The sequence below is a fragment of the Salvelinus namaycush genome, chromosome 4, assembly GCF_016432855.1.
Source record: "Salvelinus namaycush isolate Seneca chromosome 4, SaNama_1.0, whole genome shotgun sequence".
Taxonomy (NCBI): Eukaryota; Metazoa; Chordata; class Actinopteri; order Salmoniformes; family Salmonidae; genus Salvelinus; species Salvelinus namaycush.
This window is the reverse complement of record NC_052310.1, coordinates 76,918,127-76,938,680: the sequence shown is the minus strand read 5'-3', so window position 1 is coordinate 76,938,680 and position 20,554 is coordinate 76,918,127. Positions and strand designations below refer to the sequence as shown.

The 20,554-nt window shown below is 43.4% G+C and overlaps 1 protein-coding gene across 1 annotated transcript in view; it reads right to left on the bottom strand.

The window, feature by feature from the left end:
- LOC120046834 (protein sidekick-2-like) overlaps positions 1-20,554 on the bottom strand; it is a 200,304-nt gene that overhangs the window by 60,616 nt on the left and 119,134 nt on the right. Inside the window, exons 15-27 of the mRNA XM_038992381.1 lie at positions 15,095-15,235; positions 14,403-14,584; positions 13,426-13,541; positions 11,667-11,862; positions 10,939-11,037; positions 10,669-10,860; positions 6,856-6,977; positions 6,603-6,712; positions 5,908-6,058; positions 5,373-5,610; positions 956-1,071; positions 582-771; positions 255-353 (exon numbers count right to left, since the gene is read on the bottom strand). Coding sequence (XP_038848309.1) covers positions 255-353; positions 582-771; positions 956-1,071; positions 5,373-5,610; positions 5,908-6,058; positions 6,603-6,712; positions 6,856-6,977; positions 10,669-10,860; positions 10,939-11,037; positions 11,667-11,862; positions 13,426-13,541; positions 14,403-14,584; positions 15,095-15,235 — 1,952 coding nt within the window. The remainder of the gene's footprint in view (positions 1-254; positions 354-581; positions 772-955; positions 1,072-5,372; positions 5,611-5,907; positions 6,059-6,602; positions 6,713-6,855; positions 6,978-10,668; positions 10,861-10,938; positions 11,038-11,666; positions 11,863-13,425; positions 13,542-14,402; positions 14,585-15,094; positions 15,236-20,554) is intronic.

Sequence of the window (20,554 nt, the reverse complement as noted above, 5' to 3'; positions counted from 1 at the left end):
GAAATTATTACAAAGTGCAAATAGCACCCCCTATTGAGAAGAAGTTTTAAGCCCTTTGAACCTGCCTGAAACATAATGGTGAACACAAGTATCAGGTTCTACGATGCTAGGTCAAAAGTTGGTTATAACTAAATCATCATAGTCAAGGTTATGTTGTTTTTGTTTGCTGTATGAGAGGGTCATTCTTGTGGAGTCTGAACAGGTTAAAGGTGAAAGGTCAAGGTCTGGTCAGGGTCAAAGGTCAAACCACATACCCAGGATGATACCATTAGGCTGGGACGGGGACTGCCAGATGAGACGCATTGAGGTGGTCCGGACCTCAGGGAACAGGATGCCCACTGGAGGGCCGGGCACTGGAGACGAGAGAGTGGCAGAGGGGTTAGACTATTTTACACCTCTTTCTTCACTTCAGATGCATTGGTTGACTGAATGGTGACGGGCATTGGTATACTATAATATCAAATTCTGGATAAGATATTTGAAAGCTTGAAAATATCCTGTATCCACCACTACTTGATGTCTAAGGGCCCTACAGGTAGTATACATTTAGACAGGCATATATTAGGCTGCCCGGTGCATACCGTCGTCCAGAGTCCTCTCCAGTATGAGTGGTGAGCTGGGCATGCCGTCTCCGATGCGGGTGAAGGCCAGGACCTGGATCTCATAGAGGACGTATTTCCCCAGACCAGTCAGCTGGACACTGTGGCTGGCGTTCCCCTCCACTGTCCACAACTGGAGGGACGAGTCAGAGTCCTTCTCCCTATACAACACCTGAAAGAGGAGAGAATAGAAGAAAAGAGAGGATAGATGAGAAGAGTGGAGAAGAGAGGGAAGAAGAGAAGAGCAAAAGGAAGATATTGAATTAGAGAGTGGGAGAGTGAGTAATGGAATTATTTTTGTGTACAGTATTGTATCCCTCTTGGAGGCGAGGGTGATGACTAAGCACCTCACACACCTTGTATCCCAAGATCAGTCCATTCCGGTCTGGTTCTGGTACTTCAAACCAGCGCACCAGGATACTGCTGGAGGTTGTGGCAAAGGCTGACACGTTGGTGGGGCCACAGGAGGGGACTGGAGGGAATAAAAAAAAAAAAAAACTTTTCAGACCGAAATCCAGTTATTTTACGCTGATGATACTGTTATTTATTGTTGTGCCTCGTCTCTCACAAAAGCTTCCCAGAACATGCAAACTGCTTTTTATACTGTTCAACATACCTTGTGTCAGTTGAAGCTTATCCTCATTACTGACAAAACTAAACTAATGTTGCTTTCTAAAGCAAGAAATAGACCTCTGAACCTTTCACCTATTACTACTTGTCAGGGCAATGAGATTGAGACTGTAACCTCATATAAATATCTTGGAATATATATAGATGACAGCCTCTATTTTACATTGCATATTCAACAACGTACAAAACAATTTAAACTGATTTGGGATTTATTTTAGGAATAAGGCCTGTTTTCTCTAGTATGCTTATACTAGACTATGGTGAACTTTTATATATGAATGCTTCCGCTCAGTGTTTGCGATCAATTGACACCCTTTACGATAGACCATTGGATTTATTTTAAACTGCAAAAACCTTAAGCACCACTGCAATTTATTTCCCAGGGTTGGCTGGCCTTCTCTAGTCAATCATAGGCTCAGTCACTGGTATACTTTTATTTACAAAGCCATTTTGGGTTTACTACCATTTTATTTGGCCATTTTTATTGTTCAGAAATGTGGTGGGTACTCTCTTAGTTCGCAGGACTTTATCCAGCTAACTGTTCCAAATGTCCGAACTGAATTTGGCAATGTCAGGTTGTGCGCTACTGGTAAGAAGTCAGGTGCAGGAGAGCGGAGAGTTGTGATCAGGCGCACACTTTAATTGGCAGAAGTTACAACAGACTGACGCAACTGCGTCAAAAACCTCCAGCCAAATGGCAAAAGCGCAAAGCGCGACAACAGTCACAATAATGCATAAGTTAAACAATAAACACACTCGGGTTCAACACGGTACTCGGGGAAAAAACAGCCTGGCGCGTAACACGAAACATGTAACAAAACAATTCCACACAAAGACATGGGGGAAACAGAGGGAATATATATGTAGTGTGATTAGGGAATGTAAAACAGGTGTGTGGGGAAACAAGACAAAACAAATGGAACAATGACAAGTGGAGCGGCGATGGCTAAAAGACCGGTGACGTCGGACGTCGACCGCCGAACGCAGCCAGAACAAGGAGAGGAGCCGACTTCGGCGGAAGTCGTGACAGGCAAAGGGGCTTTTATGTACTCTGCGCCATTTTTCATGTTGTCTGTCTGTAATTGTGCAATGACTTGGTGCTGCCTATCTTGGCCAGGACCCTCTTTAAAAATAGATTTCAAATCTCAATGAGCCTTTCCTGGTTAACTTCATTGGGATAGGGGGCAGCATTGGGAAGTTTGGATGAAAAGCGTGCCCAGAGTAAACTGCCTGTTTCTCAGGCCCAGAAGCTGGAATATGCAAATATATCCAAAACTGTTAAAATAATGTCTGTGAGTATAACAGAACTCATATGGCAGGCAAAAACCTGAGAAAAATCCAACCAGGAAGTGGGAAATCTGAGGTTTGTAGTTTTTGCCTATCCAATATCCTGTGTCTATGGGGTCAGATTGCACTTCCTAAGGCTTCCACTAGATGTCAACAGTCTTTAGAAAGTTGTTTCAGGCTTCTATTGTGAAAGGGGAGAGAATAAGACCACTCACAGTAAGTGGCTCAGCTGAAAGCCTTTAGTTATCGAGCGCGAGCTCCGTTCCCTTTCCTTTCTAATGACAACGGAATTGTCCGGTTGGAATATTATTGAAGATTTATGATAAAAACATCCTAAAGATTGATTATATACATCGTTTGACATGTTTCTACGAACTGTAATGGAACTTTTTTGACTTTTCGTATGGACTTTGTGCTCGCGCTTTGTGTATTTGGATTACTGGACTAAACGCGTGAACAAAAAGGAGGTATTTGGACATAAAGATTAACTTTATCGAACAAAACAAACATTTATTGTCTAACATGGAGACCTGGGAGTGCCATCAGATGAAGATCATCAAAGGTAAGTGATTATTTTTAACGCTATTTCTGACTTTTGTGACACCTCTCCTTGGTTGGAAAATGGCTGTATGGTTTTCTGTGGCTAGGCGCTGACCTAACATAATCGCATGGTGTGCTTTCGCCGTAAAGCCTTTTTGAAATCGGACACAGCGGCTGGATTAACAAGAAGTTTATCTTTTATTGTATGTATGACACTTGTAAATTGAATAATGTGTCCCTGAACAAAGGGGAGGTCAAAATCAAAAGTAACAGTCAGTATCTGGTGTGGCCACCAGCTGCATTAAGTACTGCAGTGCATCTCCTTCTCATGGACTGCACCAGATTTGCCAGTTGTTGCTGGGAGATGTTACCCCACTCTTCCACCAAGGCGCCTGCAAGTTCCCGAACATTTCTGGGGGGAATGGCCCTAGCCCTCACCCTCCGATCCAACAGGTTCCAGACGTGCTCAATGGGATTGAGATCTGAGCTCTTCGCTGGCCATGGCAGAACATTGACATTCCTGTCTTGCATGAAATCACGCACAGAACGAGCAGTATGGCTGGTGGCATTGTCATGCTGGAGGGTCATGTCACGATGAGCCTGCAGGGAGGGTACCACATGCGGGAGGAGGATGTGTTCCCTGTAACGCACAGCGTTGAGATTGCCTGCAATCACAACAAGCTCAGTCCGATAATGCTGTGACACACCGCCACCCCAGACCATAACGGACCCTCCACTTCCGAATCGATCCCGTCCCAGAGTACAGGCCTCGGTGTAACGCTCATTTCTTCGACGATAAATGCGAATCCGACTAGCACCCCGGTGAGACAAAACCGCGACTCGTCAGTGAAGAGCACTTTTTGCGAGTCCTGTCTTTTCCGGCGACAGTGGGTTTGTGCCCATAGGCGACGTTGTTGCCGGTGATGTCTGGTGAGGACCTGCCTTAAAACAAGCCCTCAGTCCAGATTCACTCAGCCTATTGCAGACAGTCAGAGCACTGATGGAGGGACTGTGTGTTCCTGGTGTAACTCAGGTAGTTGTTGTTGCCATCCTGTACCTGTCCCGCAGGTGTGATGTTCGGATGTACCGATCCTGTGCAGGTGTTGTTACACGTGGTCTGCTACTGCGAGGACGATCAGCTCTCCGTCCTGTCTCCCTGCAGCGCTGTCTTAGGCGTCTCACAGTACGGACATTGCAATTTATTGCCCTGGCCAGATCTGCATTCCTCATGCCTCCTTGCAGCATGCCTAAGGCACGTTCAGGCAGATGAGCAGGGGCCATGGGCATCTTTCTTTTGGTGCTTTTCAGAGTCAGTAGAAAGGCCTCTTTAGTGTCCTAAGTTTTCATAACTGTGACCTTAATTGCCTAACGTCTGTAAGCTGTTAGTGTCTTAACGACCGTTCCCACGCATGCTACTTAATTGTTCATGATTCATTGAACAAGCATGGGAAACAGTGTTTAAACCCTTTACAATGAGATCTGTGAAGTTATTTGGATGTTTATGAATTTTCTTTGAAAGACAGGGTCCTGAAAAAGGGACTTTTCTTTTTTTGCTGAGTTTATATGTGATGTTAGAGCTTTTGATTCTGATTCTGAAGATGTTGCTGGAGTGAGTGGAAAAAAGGAAAAAACACAGAGGAATTCCACATTGTAGCCCATGTGTTCCCAATTTCCTCCTCTACTCCCCACTCCCTAAAGTCTGGTAACCACAGTGACTGCACCAACGAAGAGAGAGAGAGAGCGAGAGAAGGCAGACAGACGGGTTGATGTCTGTTTCATGTGTCTCCATGAAGCAGAAAGAGTAAAACTACCTTGGCCCCCATGCCATACACGTGGATAGCTAAAGAGCTAATATGGAGGAGGTCTGGGCCAAACCCACATATGGGTGAAAATAACCTGCACACAGTGTTGTGTGAGACTGAAACCTGGAATTATAGATCAGAATACTGGTTCTGTAGATCAGAATACTGGTTCTGTAGATCAGAATACTGGTTCAGTAGATCAGAATGCTGGTACTGTAGATCAGAATTCTGGTTCTGTAGATCAGAATGCTGGTTCTGTAGATCAGAATTCTGGTTCTGTAGATCAGAATGCTGGTTCTGTAGACATAGGCCATGCCTTTTAAGTCCTAAATTAATGAAGTGTGTAGGTCAAAGGCCCCCAAATTAAAGACTGAACATCAGTGCTGTGTGTGAGACTGTGTGTGAGTCTGCATCCCAAATTTCACCTTATTCCCTATGGACCCTGGTCAAAAGTAGTGCACTATACTATATAGAGAATTAGGTGCCATTTGGGACAAAGGCAGTGTGATCTCACCAGACTCCCTGGTCCTTCCTCGGACAGGCTGGCTCCAGGGCCCGGCCCCGATGCCGTTGAGAGCCTGAACCCTGACATCGTACTCTGTCCACTCCTCCAGGTCCTCGATGGTGAACTCCCTTTCCAGACGGTCAGCGATCACATGGGTCAGCGCCCTGCCCTGGGAGCCTGTGCGGGAGTACTGGACCCGGTATCCCACCACCTCTGGGTCCCCATTGTACTCCCACTCTGGTAGGGGCTGGGGGGGTAAGAGGTGGAGGTAGAGGTGGGGAGGGTGAGAGAGGGAGAGAGGGCGAGAGAGGGGAAGAGAGGGAGGGAGGGAGGGGGCGAGAGGGAGGGAGAGAGAGGGTGAGGGAGAGAGGTAGAGGGAGAGAGGTGGAGAGGGAGAGGGTGAGAGAGAGACAGAAATGAAAGAAAGAAAGGAGAGAGAGAGAAATCCACAATAATCAGTATAAATCAAACAGCCAGTCATCATCGCTTGATGATGAAACCAGAGCATCACATCATAATGTCAGTCTGTTGAGACGTCACGTACCACCCATCGGATCCACAGACTGGTCTCGCTGGCCGTGCGCAGGGTGACGTTAGCGGGGAACATATCTGGACGGGCCTGCAAGGTCTGGATCTTCCTTGAGGGCTGACTGGGAGGACTAGTCCCCACAATGTTCACCTGACGTATACGGAACCTACCGAGGGGGAGGGAAGTAACAAGAGCAAAGTCATCACAGGAGAGGTCCATAGGCCCAGAGGGCTCACGGCTCTATTCATTACATCTAAACTAGACTAGACTAACAGAGATCATGAAGCTGTATTGTTTTGAGTTAATGGGTCCCAGGAGTCTGTATAAGATGTTAGAGGTTAGGTACACTACCTGTAGAAGGGTTAGAGGTTAGAGGTTAGAGGTTAGGTACACTACCTGTAGAAGGGTTAGGGGTTAGAGGTTAGGTACATTACCTGTAGAAGGGTTAGAGGTTAGAGGTTAGCTACACTACCTGTAGAAGGGTTAGGGGTTAGAGGTTAGGTACACTACCTGTAGAAGGGTTAGGGGTTAGAGTTTAGAGGTTAGGTACACTACATGTAGAAGGATTAGAGGTTAGAGGTTAGCTACACTACCTGTAGAAGGGTTAGGGGTTAGAGGTTAGAGGTTAGGTACACTACCTGTCGAAAGGTTAGGGATAAAGGTGTATATGGGTTAAGTATGGTAGAAGGTGTAGGGGTTAGTTACACTACCTGTAAAATGTGTATGGGTTTAGTCCTGGCACCTCCAGGGATCGGGCATCAGGCTCGTTGGGCAGCTGGTGAACAATCACCCAGTCCTCATTGTCTCCTATCACACTGACCTATACACAACAACAACACAACAAATAGTACACTATAAGTAGTGCAGTAGGGAAAAGGAAGTCATTTGGGACTCAACCATAGTCGATGTTGGTCACAGATCAGGGGAGTGGTCAGAGACTTTCTCTGGGGGAGAAGACCTTACCTGGGCCTCTACCTGCCAGCGAGAGATGGAGGTCTTTCCATCGTAGCCGGGTTTGAACTGGAGAGTGATGGATCGAGGGCCGATGTTGGAGATGGCCATGTTGGTGGGAGGACCAGGCAGCTCTACACACACAGACAGAGACAGAGACAGAGACAGAGACAGAGACAGAGACAGAGACAGAGACAGAGACAGAGACAGAGACAGAGAGAGAGAGAGAGAGAGGGCCAGACAGGGCCTTTAATACAGTAAAGAGTTGAAGTAATGAGTCGACAGAAAACCTAATACAGTGGTATCTATGCCTAATGCAATGTTGTTTTTGACTTGAGTTTTTTTACATTACATTCTTTATCTTTTAAATCCTTACTGATTCAGGACTATGCTTCTACTACATTAAAATGCTAAAGATTTAAGGTACTTCTCCAATACTTCTCCAATAAGTTTAAACTAGAGACATCTGTTTGTTTTGCATTGGATGCGTCTTAATTCACATTGCTCTTCCTCATCTGCAGTGAAAGGTTATAGAGGTAGAGCGGTGTTTGTCAGCCCATGAGACATCCCGAAAATCAGTCTTCTCACAAAATCATCTGTAGCGTCCGAACGGTTTGACCTACAAAACTATTATGGAAAGATGAGACTCCCACGAGCATGATAGTGTTCTCCGTTTTGCCCTACGACCCTCACAAGCGTCTTAGAACTCGTCTGAATTCTGATCTGAGCTGATCTGCCAACTTCTTTCTGTAGCGTCCAAACAGTTTGGGCTGAACACTAATATGTGACTCTCATGAACATGCACATGTCTGTTGTTTTGCTCTAGGACGCCCACAGGCCTCACAAGACTCATCTGAAGGTCCCCCGGTACCAGTTGAAATTAATGTAAGTACAGTATACATGGAGACTGTTTAATGCCAAAAAATAAGGGGTTAAATAAATGTACAAAACAATAATAAATGTTTCCTGATCTTTCTTATATCTCTCACTTCAGAACAAACTTCCTTTAGATTTTTGGGGGGACTATCTGTTGTTGTCCCCCCCCCCCCCGATTTAGACAGGGCTTGGACTCTTATGGGTTAAAGTTGTGGGTTAAAGTTTAATTTATGGGTTAAAGTAGACTACAGGGAAATCTATTACTTTGTGACAGTGCAGCCTTGTGGTCTAAAATGGATACTGCACTGGTGATGAGCCAATGCTGTTGAGTAGCAGTATCTCGCTCTCATGGAAGTTTCACTTCACTCAACTCGAAGTTCTGAGATAAGATAAAACAAAACGTTTTAGATCAGCGGGTAGAGATGGGGATCTTGGAAAAAGCTCTTACATAGAGATAGCCCTATACATAGTATGCCAATTCATGATAAATATTTACATTAGGATATTGTATTTTTATTTAAGTTATGAAAAAATTAAAAATACAATATCCTAATTTAAATGTTTACTATTAATATCATGAAGTTGGCATACTCTTTATAGGGATAAAAAAAACAGCCAAATGAATAGCAATTGCCTTTCATCTCACTTTTTACATTATGGATGGCTTATTCTCTGCAAATCCTGCTGGAGAAAAAGCTTAATATGACAAAGAGTCTGTTCAAGTATGTGTGTATGTGAGTGCGGTATTCCAGGAGCTTCCAACACGCAGCCGGAATCAGCAGAGTGCGGTTCCCACATAAAGAGGAACATCTTCATCGTGGACTACGATGGACCGCTAAGATTAGTTTGAGGTAACTCACGATCAAATGATTGTGGATCACAAGCTGCTACACAAGTACAGTTATTTGCCTGTAAGTTACCGTACAGTGTAGCCTACATTGGAGAAAAAAACTCCTGTTGGTTTTACGGTAACTTACTGGCAGCCAGTTACCTGTAAGTTACTGAGTGAAAACGTTTGGGAACCCCTGCCCTAGGGTACTCAGTGGAGGCTGCTGAGGGGAGAATGGCTCATAATAATGGCTGGAACGGAGCGAATGGAATGGCATCAAACACCTGGAAACCCGGTTTTTGATGTATTTGATAACATTGCATTTATTCCGCTCAAGTCATTACCACAAGACCATCCTCCCCAATTAAGGTGCCACCAACCTCCTGTGAGGGTACTATATAGTGAAAGGGGCCATCTCTTCAAGTTGATGTAGTGAGTCTATTGGCACATAGACTATATACCTGGAATAGTAAAAGCATCACATTTAAAGCTGAAATATATCACTTTTTGAGCGACCTGAGACAAACCACATAGAAATGTGTGTTATAGATATGTAATTCCCATTGAAAGCAAGTTTAAAAGAGGTAGATCTGTTCTATGTGCACTATTTCTATGCTTTCCTGTTATAAAGTTTCGTTGTTGCGTCTTTTACTTTTGGTTTAAAACATCAGCTTCAAACAGCTGAACATTTTGGTTATGGAAAATATATTTCACAGCCGTTTAGATGGTACAGTGATTCTTTACACTATACTTTCTTGTTTTGTCACATAAACTGAAATTAGGTGATTTATTAGAATTTTAGCAACATGGAAATGGCTGAATGATTTAAAATAACTGTCCAGTGTTTACATATTTCTGTGAAATATTACCTATAATTAATTACAATATGAGTGAAATAGCTTTCCTTCAACAAATTGTAATTGAGTATGTTAAAAAACTACTTTTCTGATATGGAATTGTGTGGGCTTATACCAGTCATAAAACATATTAATGGGAGTAGACCGCTGATTGGCCAGCTCATTCTCTTCAGGAGGATAACATCATCCTCTATGAGGAAATAGCAAGCATTTTTTAAACGGTCTGTTTGAGATAGAAGTTTGAGGTGGGGTTTTGAAGTGTTTATACTTTGTCCACAAATACGAGTATAGGACGAATAAACAACATTATATGGGAATGAGTGAACAGAATATTAACTTTTAAAGGTGACATTTTCAATGAACAGTTAGGATACTTTAAATCATTAGCATGACTGGTTATACAGACAAAAGCACAGAGTGTGAGATCTCTAAGGTGGGGATGTAGAGCTAAAGCCATAGACTGTATCTTTTTACAGTTAAAGAGTTGAAGTAATCACCATTCTGGAAAAATAACCATAACTCTATACTGTACAAACTGTAACCCTCGATAGAATGGGTATTTTTACTTGACAGCTCTGAAAGACATACTGTATCGTGTCTGGGGGAGCCGCAGGTGCAGTAATAATGTACTGGAGGTCTTGTATTTCTATAATACACTGTACCGTGTTTTAATAGGAAATTGTGAACTGGAATTATCCTAAATGGTCTCGATGGGCTCTTACTTTTGAGCCATGTGTCATTACTGACCTGGAGCTACACACCAGGGACTGAGCCATGTCCCGGTACTGACCTGGAGCTACACACCAGGGACTGAGCCATGTCCCAGTACTGACCTGTAGCTACACACCAGGGACTGAGCCATGTCCCAGTACTGACCTGTAGCTACACACCAGGGACTGAGCCATGTCCCGGTACTGACCTGGAGCTACACACCAGGGACTGAGCCATGTCCCGGTACTGACCTGGAGCTACACACCAGGGACTGAGCCATGTCCCAGTACTGACCTGTAGCTACACACCAGGGACTGAGCCATGTCCCGGTACTGACCTGGAGCTACACACCAGGGACTGAGCCATGTCCCGGTACTGACCTGGAGCTACACACCAGGGACTGAGCCATGTCCCGGTACTGACCTGGAGCTACACACCAGGGACTGAGCCATGTCCCGGTACTGACCTGGAGCTACACACCAGGGACTGAGCCATGTGTTGGTACTGACCTGGAGCTACACACCGGGGACTGAGCCATGTGTCGGTACTGACCTGGAGGTACCCCAGAAGAGATTGTGGAGGAGGACAGTTTTCCCTGGCCCTTGGAGGTCATGCTGGCCACCTCGATGGTGTAGGTGGTGAGGGCGGTCAGCCCCGTGACGCGGTACTCCAGGGTTACATTGGGGAGGTAGTGGGTCACCCGTGTGTTGGTGCGGTTAAACTCCTCCCATGAGATACGGTACCCTGGAACAGAGAATCAATCAAATTCATCAATCAATCCAATATTATTTGTTCAGGTCCAATGTCTTTTGCGTGGTGTACCTGTGAGGACTCCGTTCTTCTCTTCAGGTTCTCTCCAGCTCACTTTGAGAGACGTGTCGAGGATCTCTGTGAAGCTCAGGTCACCCACTGCCCCAGGAGCTAAAGAGGAGGGCACAGTGGTTATTGTTTATTTTACCTTTATTTAACTAGGCAAGTCAGTTAAGAACAAATTCAGGTTTTCAATGATAGCCTAGGGACAGTGGGAAAACTGCCTTGTTCAGGGGCAGAACAACAGATTTTTACCTTGTCAGCTCGGGGATTCAACCTTGCAACCTTTCGGTTACTAGTCCAACACTCTAACCACCAGGCTACCCTGCCGCCCCATTATCATGATGATAATTATAACACAATGGAGCCCATGGATGTCAATAGCATACATCATTATATTCTGTAGATGTATTTTAATATATTAGGCTTTTTTTAAATTGCCCGTTGAACAGTCATTACAGCTCCTAAAATAGGCAAAATTTGGCTTTTACTTGGAAGATTGTGTAATTACAAGTAAAAGCCTAGTACAGTATGGCCAACCCTTTATCTCTTGAGAAAATGTGTCCCAATTAAATGTAAATGTGTGCAAAACCCTAATTGTAGCCTACGTATTCATTAGGACTGTAGAACTAGGCTGATACTATGCATTAATAATACATTTGACCCAGTGGGCATGTTTCAGTATGATTGGCCATGTCCACTAAACAGTGAGTGTGTGTGTGTGCGCATGTTGAACTCACTGTCTTCATGTGTCCTCAGGCCGTTAGCGGGGCTGCGGGGGCCGTCTCCCGGCGTAGTGAAACACAGCACAGAGCTGTAGTACTCTGTGAACTTCTTCAGCCCCGTCACATAGCCCACATGCACACTGTCCTGGAAGTTAGGTCTCACTGTAACCATGGTGACCTCCTCTTCCTGACCTGGCTCCCATGCCAACAGCTAGCAGAATGGTTAATGGGAACAGAGAAGGAAGAACGTGAGATCAAACTAGAAATACAAACTAAATGGTAGAACATCTAATAGGACTGACTGGTTTTCTGACATTTTGGATGGGAACCAAACAGCACCAAATATCAAATAAAACATTATTTGCCCACAATTTCCCCCAGAAATAGAACTGTTTACTCTCCAAGTCTAATAATTTTCAAATGTTTTGTTTAAACCAACTCTTCTCCCTTGCATGTGCTGGTGACCTGCTCTGTGGTGTCATTTGGCATCATAACTGCCATATAAATAGTTAGTGCCAGTGTCAACATGTTCTGCCAGTGAGTAAGCACTGGAAGGCGGGGCTGGAATGAGTCCACAGAGAGAGAGGATGAAAAAAAGAGAGCTTTTAATTGTGGTGTATAGCAGGTCTAATGTATAGGGACTGCATACACATCAGAATGAGAGAGTGGCCAATTAGGTGTTTAGATGATTGCTACCATTGGCAAATCTGTTGGGTCTGTTTCTATATTGGTTCCCAGGCTGTGAGTAGAGTTTGTCTCTGGGAAAGAGAGTCTGGAGTTGGCACGCGGTGAGGTGGGTGTGTAAGCTGAATGTGGAATATATGGATGTCCCCTCTGCTTCCGTCACACACACTCACTCACTCACTCACTCAATGGATGTCCCCTCTGCTTCCGTCACACACACTCACTCACTCACTCACTCACTCACTCACTCACTCACTCACTCACTCACTCACTCACTCACTCACTCACTCACTCACTCACTCACTCACTCACTCACTCACTCACTCACTCACTCACTCACTCACTCACTCACTCGCTCACTCACTCACTCACTCACTCACTCGCTCACTCACTCGCTCACTCACTCGCTCACTCACTCGCTCACTCACTCTCCCAGTAACCTCTCTCTCGGGACAGCCCCTGCAGTCAGAGAGAGTTTAACAGTGACTGCTAAGATGTCCTGATAAGTGGGGCCAGAGTCATTCTCATGAACTCTTCTGAGAGAAATACAGTCATCACATCACACAGACTACATAATCAAGTTCTAGTACAGCTGATTCGAAGCAGTCATTCTCCATACATCTCATTCTAAGCCTATAAAGTACATATTTAAATGACAGCTGACATTCTTAAACCATCTTCCCTGACAGTGTGAGCTGGAGAGATTGATCAAACGACTTCCAGATCTAGTTAGCCACAAGATAGATAGTTGGTCAAATGCTCCAAAAATGAAGGTCAAAGAAACAAATGACAAATCAGAATCCATCTTTCACAATGTTTGGTAGTGGCATATCTGTTTCCCCTTGTGACACAGTATGAGGCGTACCAGCCTATCATCCAGTCAATCGATTGTACTGCCCCTAATGACAGGCTGCCTAGTGTCTCTGAGACTGCCCATAATGACAGGGTGACTGGTGTCTCTAACCTTGCAGCCATAGTTCTATCACCCATTAGAGGGTACTGCCCTTAGTGACAGGGTGACTGGTGTCATCACCCATTAGAGTGTACTGCCATTAGTGACAAAATGACTGGTGTCTAGGATGTCCCTCACCTTGTATCCCTGGTTGATCCCGTTGATGAACTGAGGGTTAGGGGCGGCCCAGGTGATACGGATGGTCGTGGAGTTGACGGCCTCCACCTGAACTTTACTGGGGGCTATAGTCGGCACTGCGGAAGATAAGAGGAGAAGAGAGAATCAGAGAGAGAGAGAGAGAGAGAGAGAGAGAGAGAGAGAGAGAGAGAGGTGAGAGGGACGGACAGAGAGAACAGGATACAACCAAACGAAACACATTTCAGATTGGACAGCCTTGGCTAGGTATTGATTCTGCAGGGCAGGGGCCACCATCTTCACTCTCTTCTTTTTCTTCTCCTATCTTGAGGCTCAGGACGTATTACAACACTGTGGCTTTACTGCTCTCAGTTTCCAGCTGCAGGCTCAAACTTGAAATCTACAGCCAAGGTAGTGTAATGTACTATTCAGACCTTACAGACGATTCAATAGGAATGCATACCTCTATTCAGCAAGGATTACATTTATTCAGCAATATTTCAATACCATTTGGCACGGATGCTAACTCAAGGTTTCAGTGCTGACTGCGCTGCCTTCTGCATCAAGAAAATATCCTTGTTGAACATCATTCTTATATCCTCCAAATGGGCATGATGCTTGACAAGTTAATTTATGTGTCAACTCATGAAATAGGTATTTAAAGTAACTTCTCCACAGGTAAAATCCTTTCCATTCAATTTCCTTCCAATGTCATCTAAGTATTTATCTGACTGACAAGCATAATGAGCAATGAGCAGAGACTTTTACAGCTCACATCTGACTGACAAGCATAAGGGCCAATGAGCAGAGACTATTCCAGCTCACATCTGACTGACAAGCATTAGAGACAATGAGCAGAGAATATTCCAGCTCACATCTGCACTGACAAGCATCAGGGAAAATGAGCAGAGACTATTCCAGTTAACATCTGACTGACAAGCATAAGGGAAAATGAGCAGCGAGGATCCAGGATCACTCACCTCCCTGCAGCGTCCACTCAGTGACCTTGTGGCTGAAGGTTCCTAGCCCCGCCCTGTTGTAGGCTGCCACCTCTATCTCGTAGTTGGTCCAGATGATCAGGTCCTCCAGGAGAATGTTGGTAACGTCTGGTTTGGAGATGTTCTTACTCTGGTAGTCCACCGGAAGACCTGTTAGACGATACCTGAGAAGAGACAGTGCAGTCTAGTCTGAGACGATTGTAGCTACAAGGCCATCCAGGGTGACAAAATTGAGCAAAAACTGATTCTTAGTTGGAGAACAAGACATTCAACTCTTGCGTTTTTGTATCATGGTCCCTGAGACACAGTGCCAGAGTGTGTTAAGGCCAGTAGAGGGAGACAGAGCAGTAGTCTACAGCACTTGCCAGAGTGAGCAAATGACGATGACGACAGAGTGATTGGAATATCTACAGAATGCCTGTCAACTTATTCTACACCATGACACAACCAGCTACAAACCTACTGCAAACTGAGTGTATCCCTACTGATAAACTGCCAGAGCTACAAGGGTAACTCCTGAAATTCTTCTTTCTCTCAGCTAGTGGTTTTACTTCATTTTGAACATGAGCTCTTATGTTATGTGCTTCCATGTAGCATAACAACTCTCCTCCTTGATTCAGAGAACCAGGGAGGGTTATAGCAGCCAACCAATCCTGTTATCCCATGGTTCTCACCGGACGCTGTAGCCCCTGAGAACCCCGTTCTGGTGGCTCTCTGGTGGGGGCTGCCACTGGATCATGATGGACTGGTTGGTGCGGCCGCTGGCGATCACATTCTGGGGAGGGGCACTGGGAGGTTCCTCTGGTAGAGATACACTGCAGAGAGGAGAGAGAGCAGAGAAAGTTTGGAAGGATAGAGTGTTGTTTATTTTTCTGTCAGAAGAGAAGACAATGCAGCGTGTTGATTAATCTGTAGACAGGCTCTGTCACTTCTTTCTCTCCCATAACCTGTCTCATGACCTCTTGCTCTTTTCAATAATCACCACGATGTCATGAGAATGGCGCTGGAATGTATAGCGGCCATTTGACGGGCAGTTTTGTGATTTTCCGCCCATAGATGGTCTGCCTGTAAAAGCACCACCTGGACTGGACACAGCTAGACAAACTGTCTTTTTGACAAGATCAGGGAGTTTTACGACTAGGAGGCTATGGACATCACATGCCCTGCACCAAAGTCAAGGGCAGGACAGAAACAGGCTCTCTGAATATAGATTTCCTTGTTCATGTGTGGTTCGGACAGACCAGTCATCAGCACTATCTGCAGTGCCTCTATTCACATGACTCTCTCCTAACACACACGTCATACGTTGCCGCTACTATTTGTATTGTATCCTGCTGCTCAGCCACTTTACCCCTGATTGTATGCATATAACTACCTCGTCTATCACTGATATTGTTATTGATATTGTTCTTGTACATAGTTATTTATATTGACACTATCTATTTCTGATATTGCTACTATGCAAGTAACCATTTGGCTGTACCATTTACACCTTCTGTAGAGACCATCCACTTAGCAAAATATTGATTTTATAATGAATATTGATATGTGTGGTTGTAACATGATTTTGTGACATACCACAACAATATAATTTGACCGTATCAAGTGTCCACCACATAAATATATGGCGCATGTGTAACGGATGTGAAATGGCTAGCTAGTTAGCGGTGGTCAATCGGTTACGTCACTCGCTTTGAGACCTTGAAGTAGTGGTTCCCCTTGCTCTGCAAGGGCCGCGGCTTTTGTGTAGTGATGGGTAACGATGCTTCGTGGGTGACTGTTGTTGATGTGTGCAGAGGGTCCCTGGTTCGCGCCCGTGTCGGGGCGAGGGAACGGTCTAAAGTTAAACTGTTACACATGCATCTGTTTATGTTCTGCACATGTGCACCTCACTCAGGTTTCAACTCAGGTTGCATGGCCTTTAGGCTAGGGTCTATTTTTCTCCACTTCCTGTCTGACTTACATGCCCAAAGTAAACTGCCTGTTACTCAGGCCCAGAAGCCGGGATATGCATATAATTGGTACCATTTGATAGAAAACACTTTGACGTTAGTAGAAATGTTAAAATAATGTATGAGACTATAACACAATTGATATGGTAGGAGAAAATCCAAAGAAAAACCAATCAGAACAATTTTTTTGAGAGATCCCATGCTCTTCAATGGAAAAAATATGGGTCATATGAGATACCAGCTCCCAGATTGCAATTCCTATGGCTTTCACTACATGTCAATAGTCTTTGTTCAAGGTTTCAGGCTTGTTTCTTCTCAAACGAGGAAGAATTTTGAGTGTTGGTACTGGGAGTCAGAGTTGGAAATCTGTCAGTGCGCGCGCAATGAAGAGGACGCGCACTTGCTAATTTTGCTTTTCAATTGAACATACTTCTTTCCGTATGAAATATTACAGTTTAATTACATTTTAGGGTACCTGAGGATTGATTAGAAACGTATTTTGACTTGTTTTAACAAAGTTTAGCGGTAGCTTTTTTGATTCCTTTCTCTGCATGTTGAACGAGTCGATTAACCTGTTTGGGCTGCAGGGGCAGTATTGAGTAGCCAGATAAAAGGTGCCCATTTCAAACGGCCTCGTACTCAATTCTTGCTCGTACAATATGCATATTATTATTACTATTGGATAGAAAACACTCTCTAGTTTCTAAAACCGTTTGAATTATATCTGTGAGTCAAACAGAACTCATTTGGCACAAACTTCCTGACCAGGAAGTGGAAAGTCTGAAATCGAGGCTCTGTTCTACTTCCTGCCTATAAATGGGCATGATACCTATTAGTATACATGCACTTCATAGACCTTCCCCTGGATGTCAAGAGGCGGTGAGAGAAGAAATGTAGTGTTTATCTTGGTCTGAAGTGGAATACAAGCTCTTTGTATGACGTGTCCCCCATTTCCGGTTTTCTGGAGAGCGCGAGGTGGTACCTGGATTTGCCTTCTGTTTAGCTGCCGTTATAGGCGACTACTATCTCCGGCTTTGATTTTATTTGATACATGTGACCATATCATCGTAAAGTATGTTTTTTCAATATAGTTTAATCAGATTATTGAAATGTTTTCGGGAGTTTTGCCGTGTTCCGTTCTCTGACTTTGTTGACGATGGAGAGATTCGTGCCACTTGGCTAGTGTGCTTGCTAATTCAAGAGGGAAAATGGACGTTCTAAATCCAAACAACGACTGTTCTGGACAAAGGACCCCTTGTCCAACATTCTGATGAAAGATCAGCAAAAGTAAGAAACATTTTATGATGCTATTTCATATATCTGTCGTGCATGTGAACTAGTCGTCGGCGCCCAACTTTGGGTACTCTAGCTATACCGAAGCTGGATGTCGTAATGAAGTTATTTTTTAGAATTCTAACACTGCGATTTCATTAAGAACTAATGGATCTATCATTTCCTATACAACATGTATTTTTTAGTTATATTTATGAATAGCTATTTGGTCAGAATATGTGTGTCAGAAAAAGTGTCAGAAAAATATCCGAACGTTGTGGGAAATAGTAGCTACGTTAGCAGAATGTATAACCACTGATTTCAGCTCTAAATATGCACATTTTCGAACAAAACATAAGTGTATGTATAACCTGATGTTATAGGACTGTCATCTGATGAAGAATATCAAGGTTAGTCAAAAATTATATATCTTTTACTGGTTTGTTACGATCGCTAACCTTTTGCTACTGGGAAATGGCATGTGTTTCTGGCTATTGTGGTAAGCTAATATAACGCTATATTGTGTTTTCGCTGTAAAACACTTAATAAATCGGAAATATTGGCTGGAATCACAAGATGCCTGTCTTTCATTTGCTGTACACTATGTATTTTTCAGAAATGTTTTATGATGAGTAATTAGGTATTTGACGTTGGTGTCTAATTATTATGGCTGCTTTCGGTGCAATTTCTGATTGTAGCTGCAATGTAAACTATGATTTATACCTGAAATATGCACATTTTTCAAACAAAACATAGATTTATTGTATAACATGTTATAAGACTGTCATCTGATTAAGTTGTTTCTTGGTTAGTTTGGTTGGTTCTTGGTTAGTTAGGTTGGCTTTGTGCATGCTACCTGTGCTGTGAAAAATGTCTGTCCTTTTTTGTATTTGGTGGTGAGCTAACATAAATATACGTGCTGTTTTCGCTGTAAAACATTTTAAAAATCGGACATGTTGGCTGGATTCACAAGATGTGTACCTTTCATTTGCTGTATTGGACTTGTTAATGTGTGAAAGTTAAATATTTAAAAAATATATATTTTGAATTTCGCGCCCTGCACTTGAAGTGGCTGTTGTCATATTGTGGGCGGCCTCGGGCTGCAGCCTCAAATCGATTGCGCCAACTAAACAGACTTTTTGGAATATAAAGAAGGAATTTATCTAACAAAACGAACATGCATGTTGTAGCTGGGAATCTTGGGATTGCAAATCAAAGGAAGATTTTTTAAAGTAAGTGAATATTTAATCGCTATTTGTGATTTTATGAAGCCTGTGCTGGTTGAAAAATATTTTGATGTGGGGCGCCATCCTCAAACAATCGCATGGCATGCTTTCGCTGTAAAGCCTATTGTAAATCGGACAATGCAGTTAGATTAACAATAATTTAAGCTTTTAACCGATATAAGACACTTGTATGAACCTAGATGTTTAATATCCATGATTTTTATAATTATTTATTTGAATTACGCGACCTCCAATTTCACCGGAAGTCGTCGACAGGTGTACCGCTGGCGGGACGCCTATCCCAGAGAGGTATGTATGGAATACTATGTGATACGTGCATGTGTAACAGTACAGTATATAAAGTATGTTGATGTACTGGTGTGAAGGCATTTGGGCAGTGGTGTAAAGTACTTAACTTCAAATACTTGAAAGTACTACTTAAGCAGTTGTTTGTGGTATCTGTAATTACTTTACAATTTTATATTTTTGGCTATTTTTACTTCACTACATTCGTAAAGAAAAATAATGTACTTTTTACTCAATACATTTTCCTTGGCACCCAAAAGTAAATTGTCCAATTCGCACACTTATCAAGAGAACATGCCTGGTCATCCCTACTGCCTCTGATCTGGCAGACTCACTAAACACAAATGCTTTATTTGTGAATTATGAGTGTTGGAGTGTGCCCCTGGCTATCGTCCATAAAAAAAGAAGAAAAAAATAATTGTACTGGCTGGTTTAATATAAGGATCAATTTAGACAAATGTGTCTGGATAAGTGTCTAAAATTTATAACATGTTTTATCTGGACACTATGTTTACCTGTAATTGTTCCTTGTTGTGGGCTACTATCACTTTTAGTCTTCATATTTTCTACACTACTCATAGTTTAGCACATGACCTCACATGTGAATTCTTAAAGAGATGGGTAGGACTAAGGCTTAAGAGGGTATGAACAATGCTGAATGGGTGTACACAAAGGAGAGCGCTCCAGTAGGTACATTCAAAGGCCCTTTTCTCAAAAGTGAGTTTACAAGTTGATCAACTTTCAAAGCATAATTACTTTCCCATTGTTCCTCAATTGCAGTGTATGATATACAATTTTGTAGCTCTGAGTCTCTACTTTTATTAAATGTAAACACACATTTTGCTACATAAGCCTGATTTGAGCTGGTCAGTCACAAATACGGAATCATGTAGTAACCAGAAAAGTGTAAAAAAATCGAACTATATTTTATATTTTTTGATTCTTCAAAGTAGCTACCCTTTGCCTTGATGACAGCTTTGCACACAGTTGGCATTATCTCATCCAGCTTCACCTGGAAGGCTTTTCCAAATGTTCTGAAGGAGTTCCCACATATGCTGAGCTGCATTTCCTTCACTGTGTGGTCCAACTCATCCCAAACCATCTCAATTGGTTAAGTAAGCCTTGAATTCTAAATTAATCACTGAGAGTGTCATGAGCAAAGCACCCCCACACCATCACACTTCCTCCTCCATGCTACACGGGGGGAACCACACATGCAGAGATCATCCGTTCACCTACCTACCTTTGAACCAAAAAACTATGGGTCTTCGTTTCCTGTGGTGGTCCTCATGAGAGCCAGTTTCATCATACTGCTTGATGGTTTTACGACTAAACTTGAACAAACTTTCAAATTTCAAATTTTCCACATTGACTGACC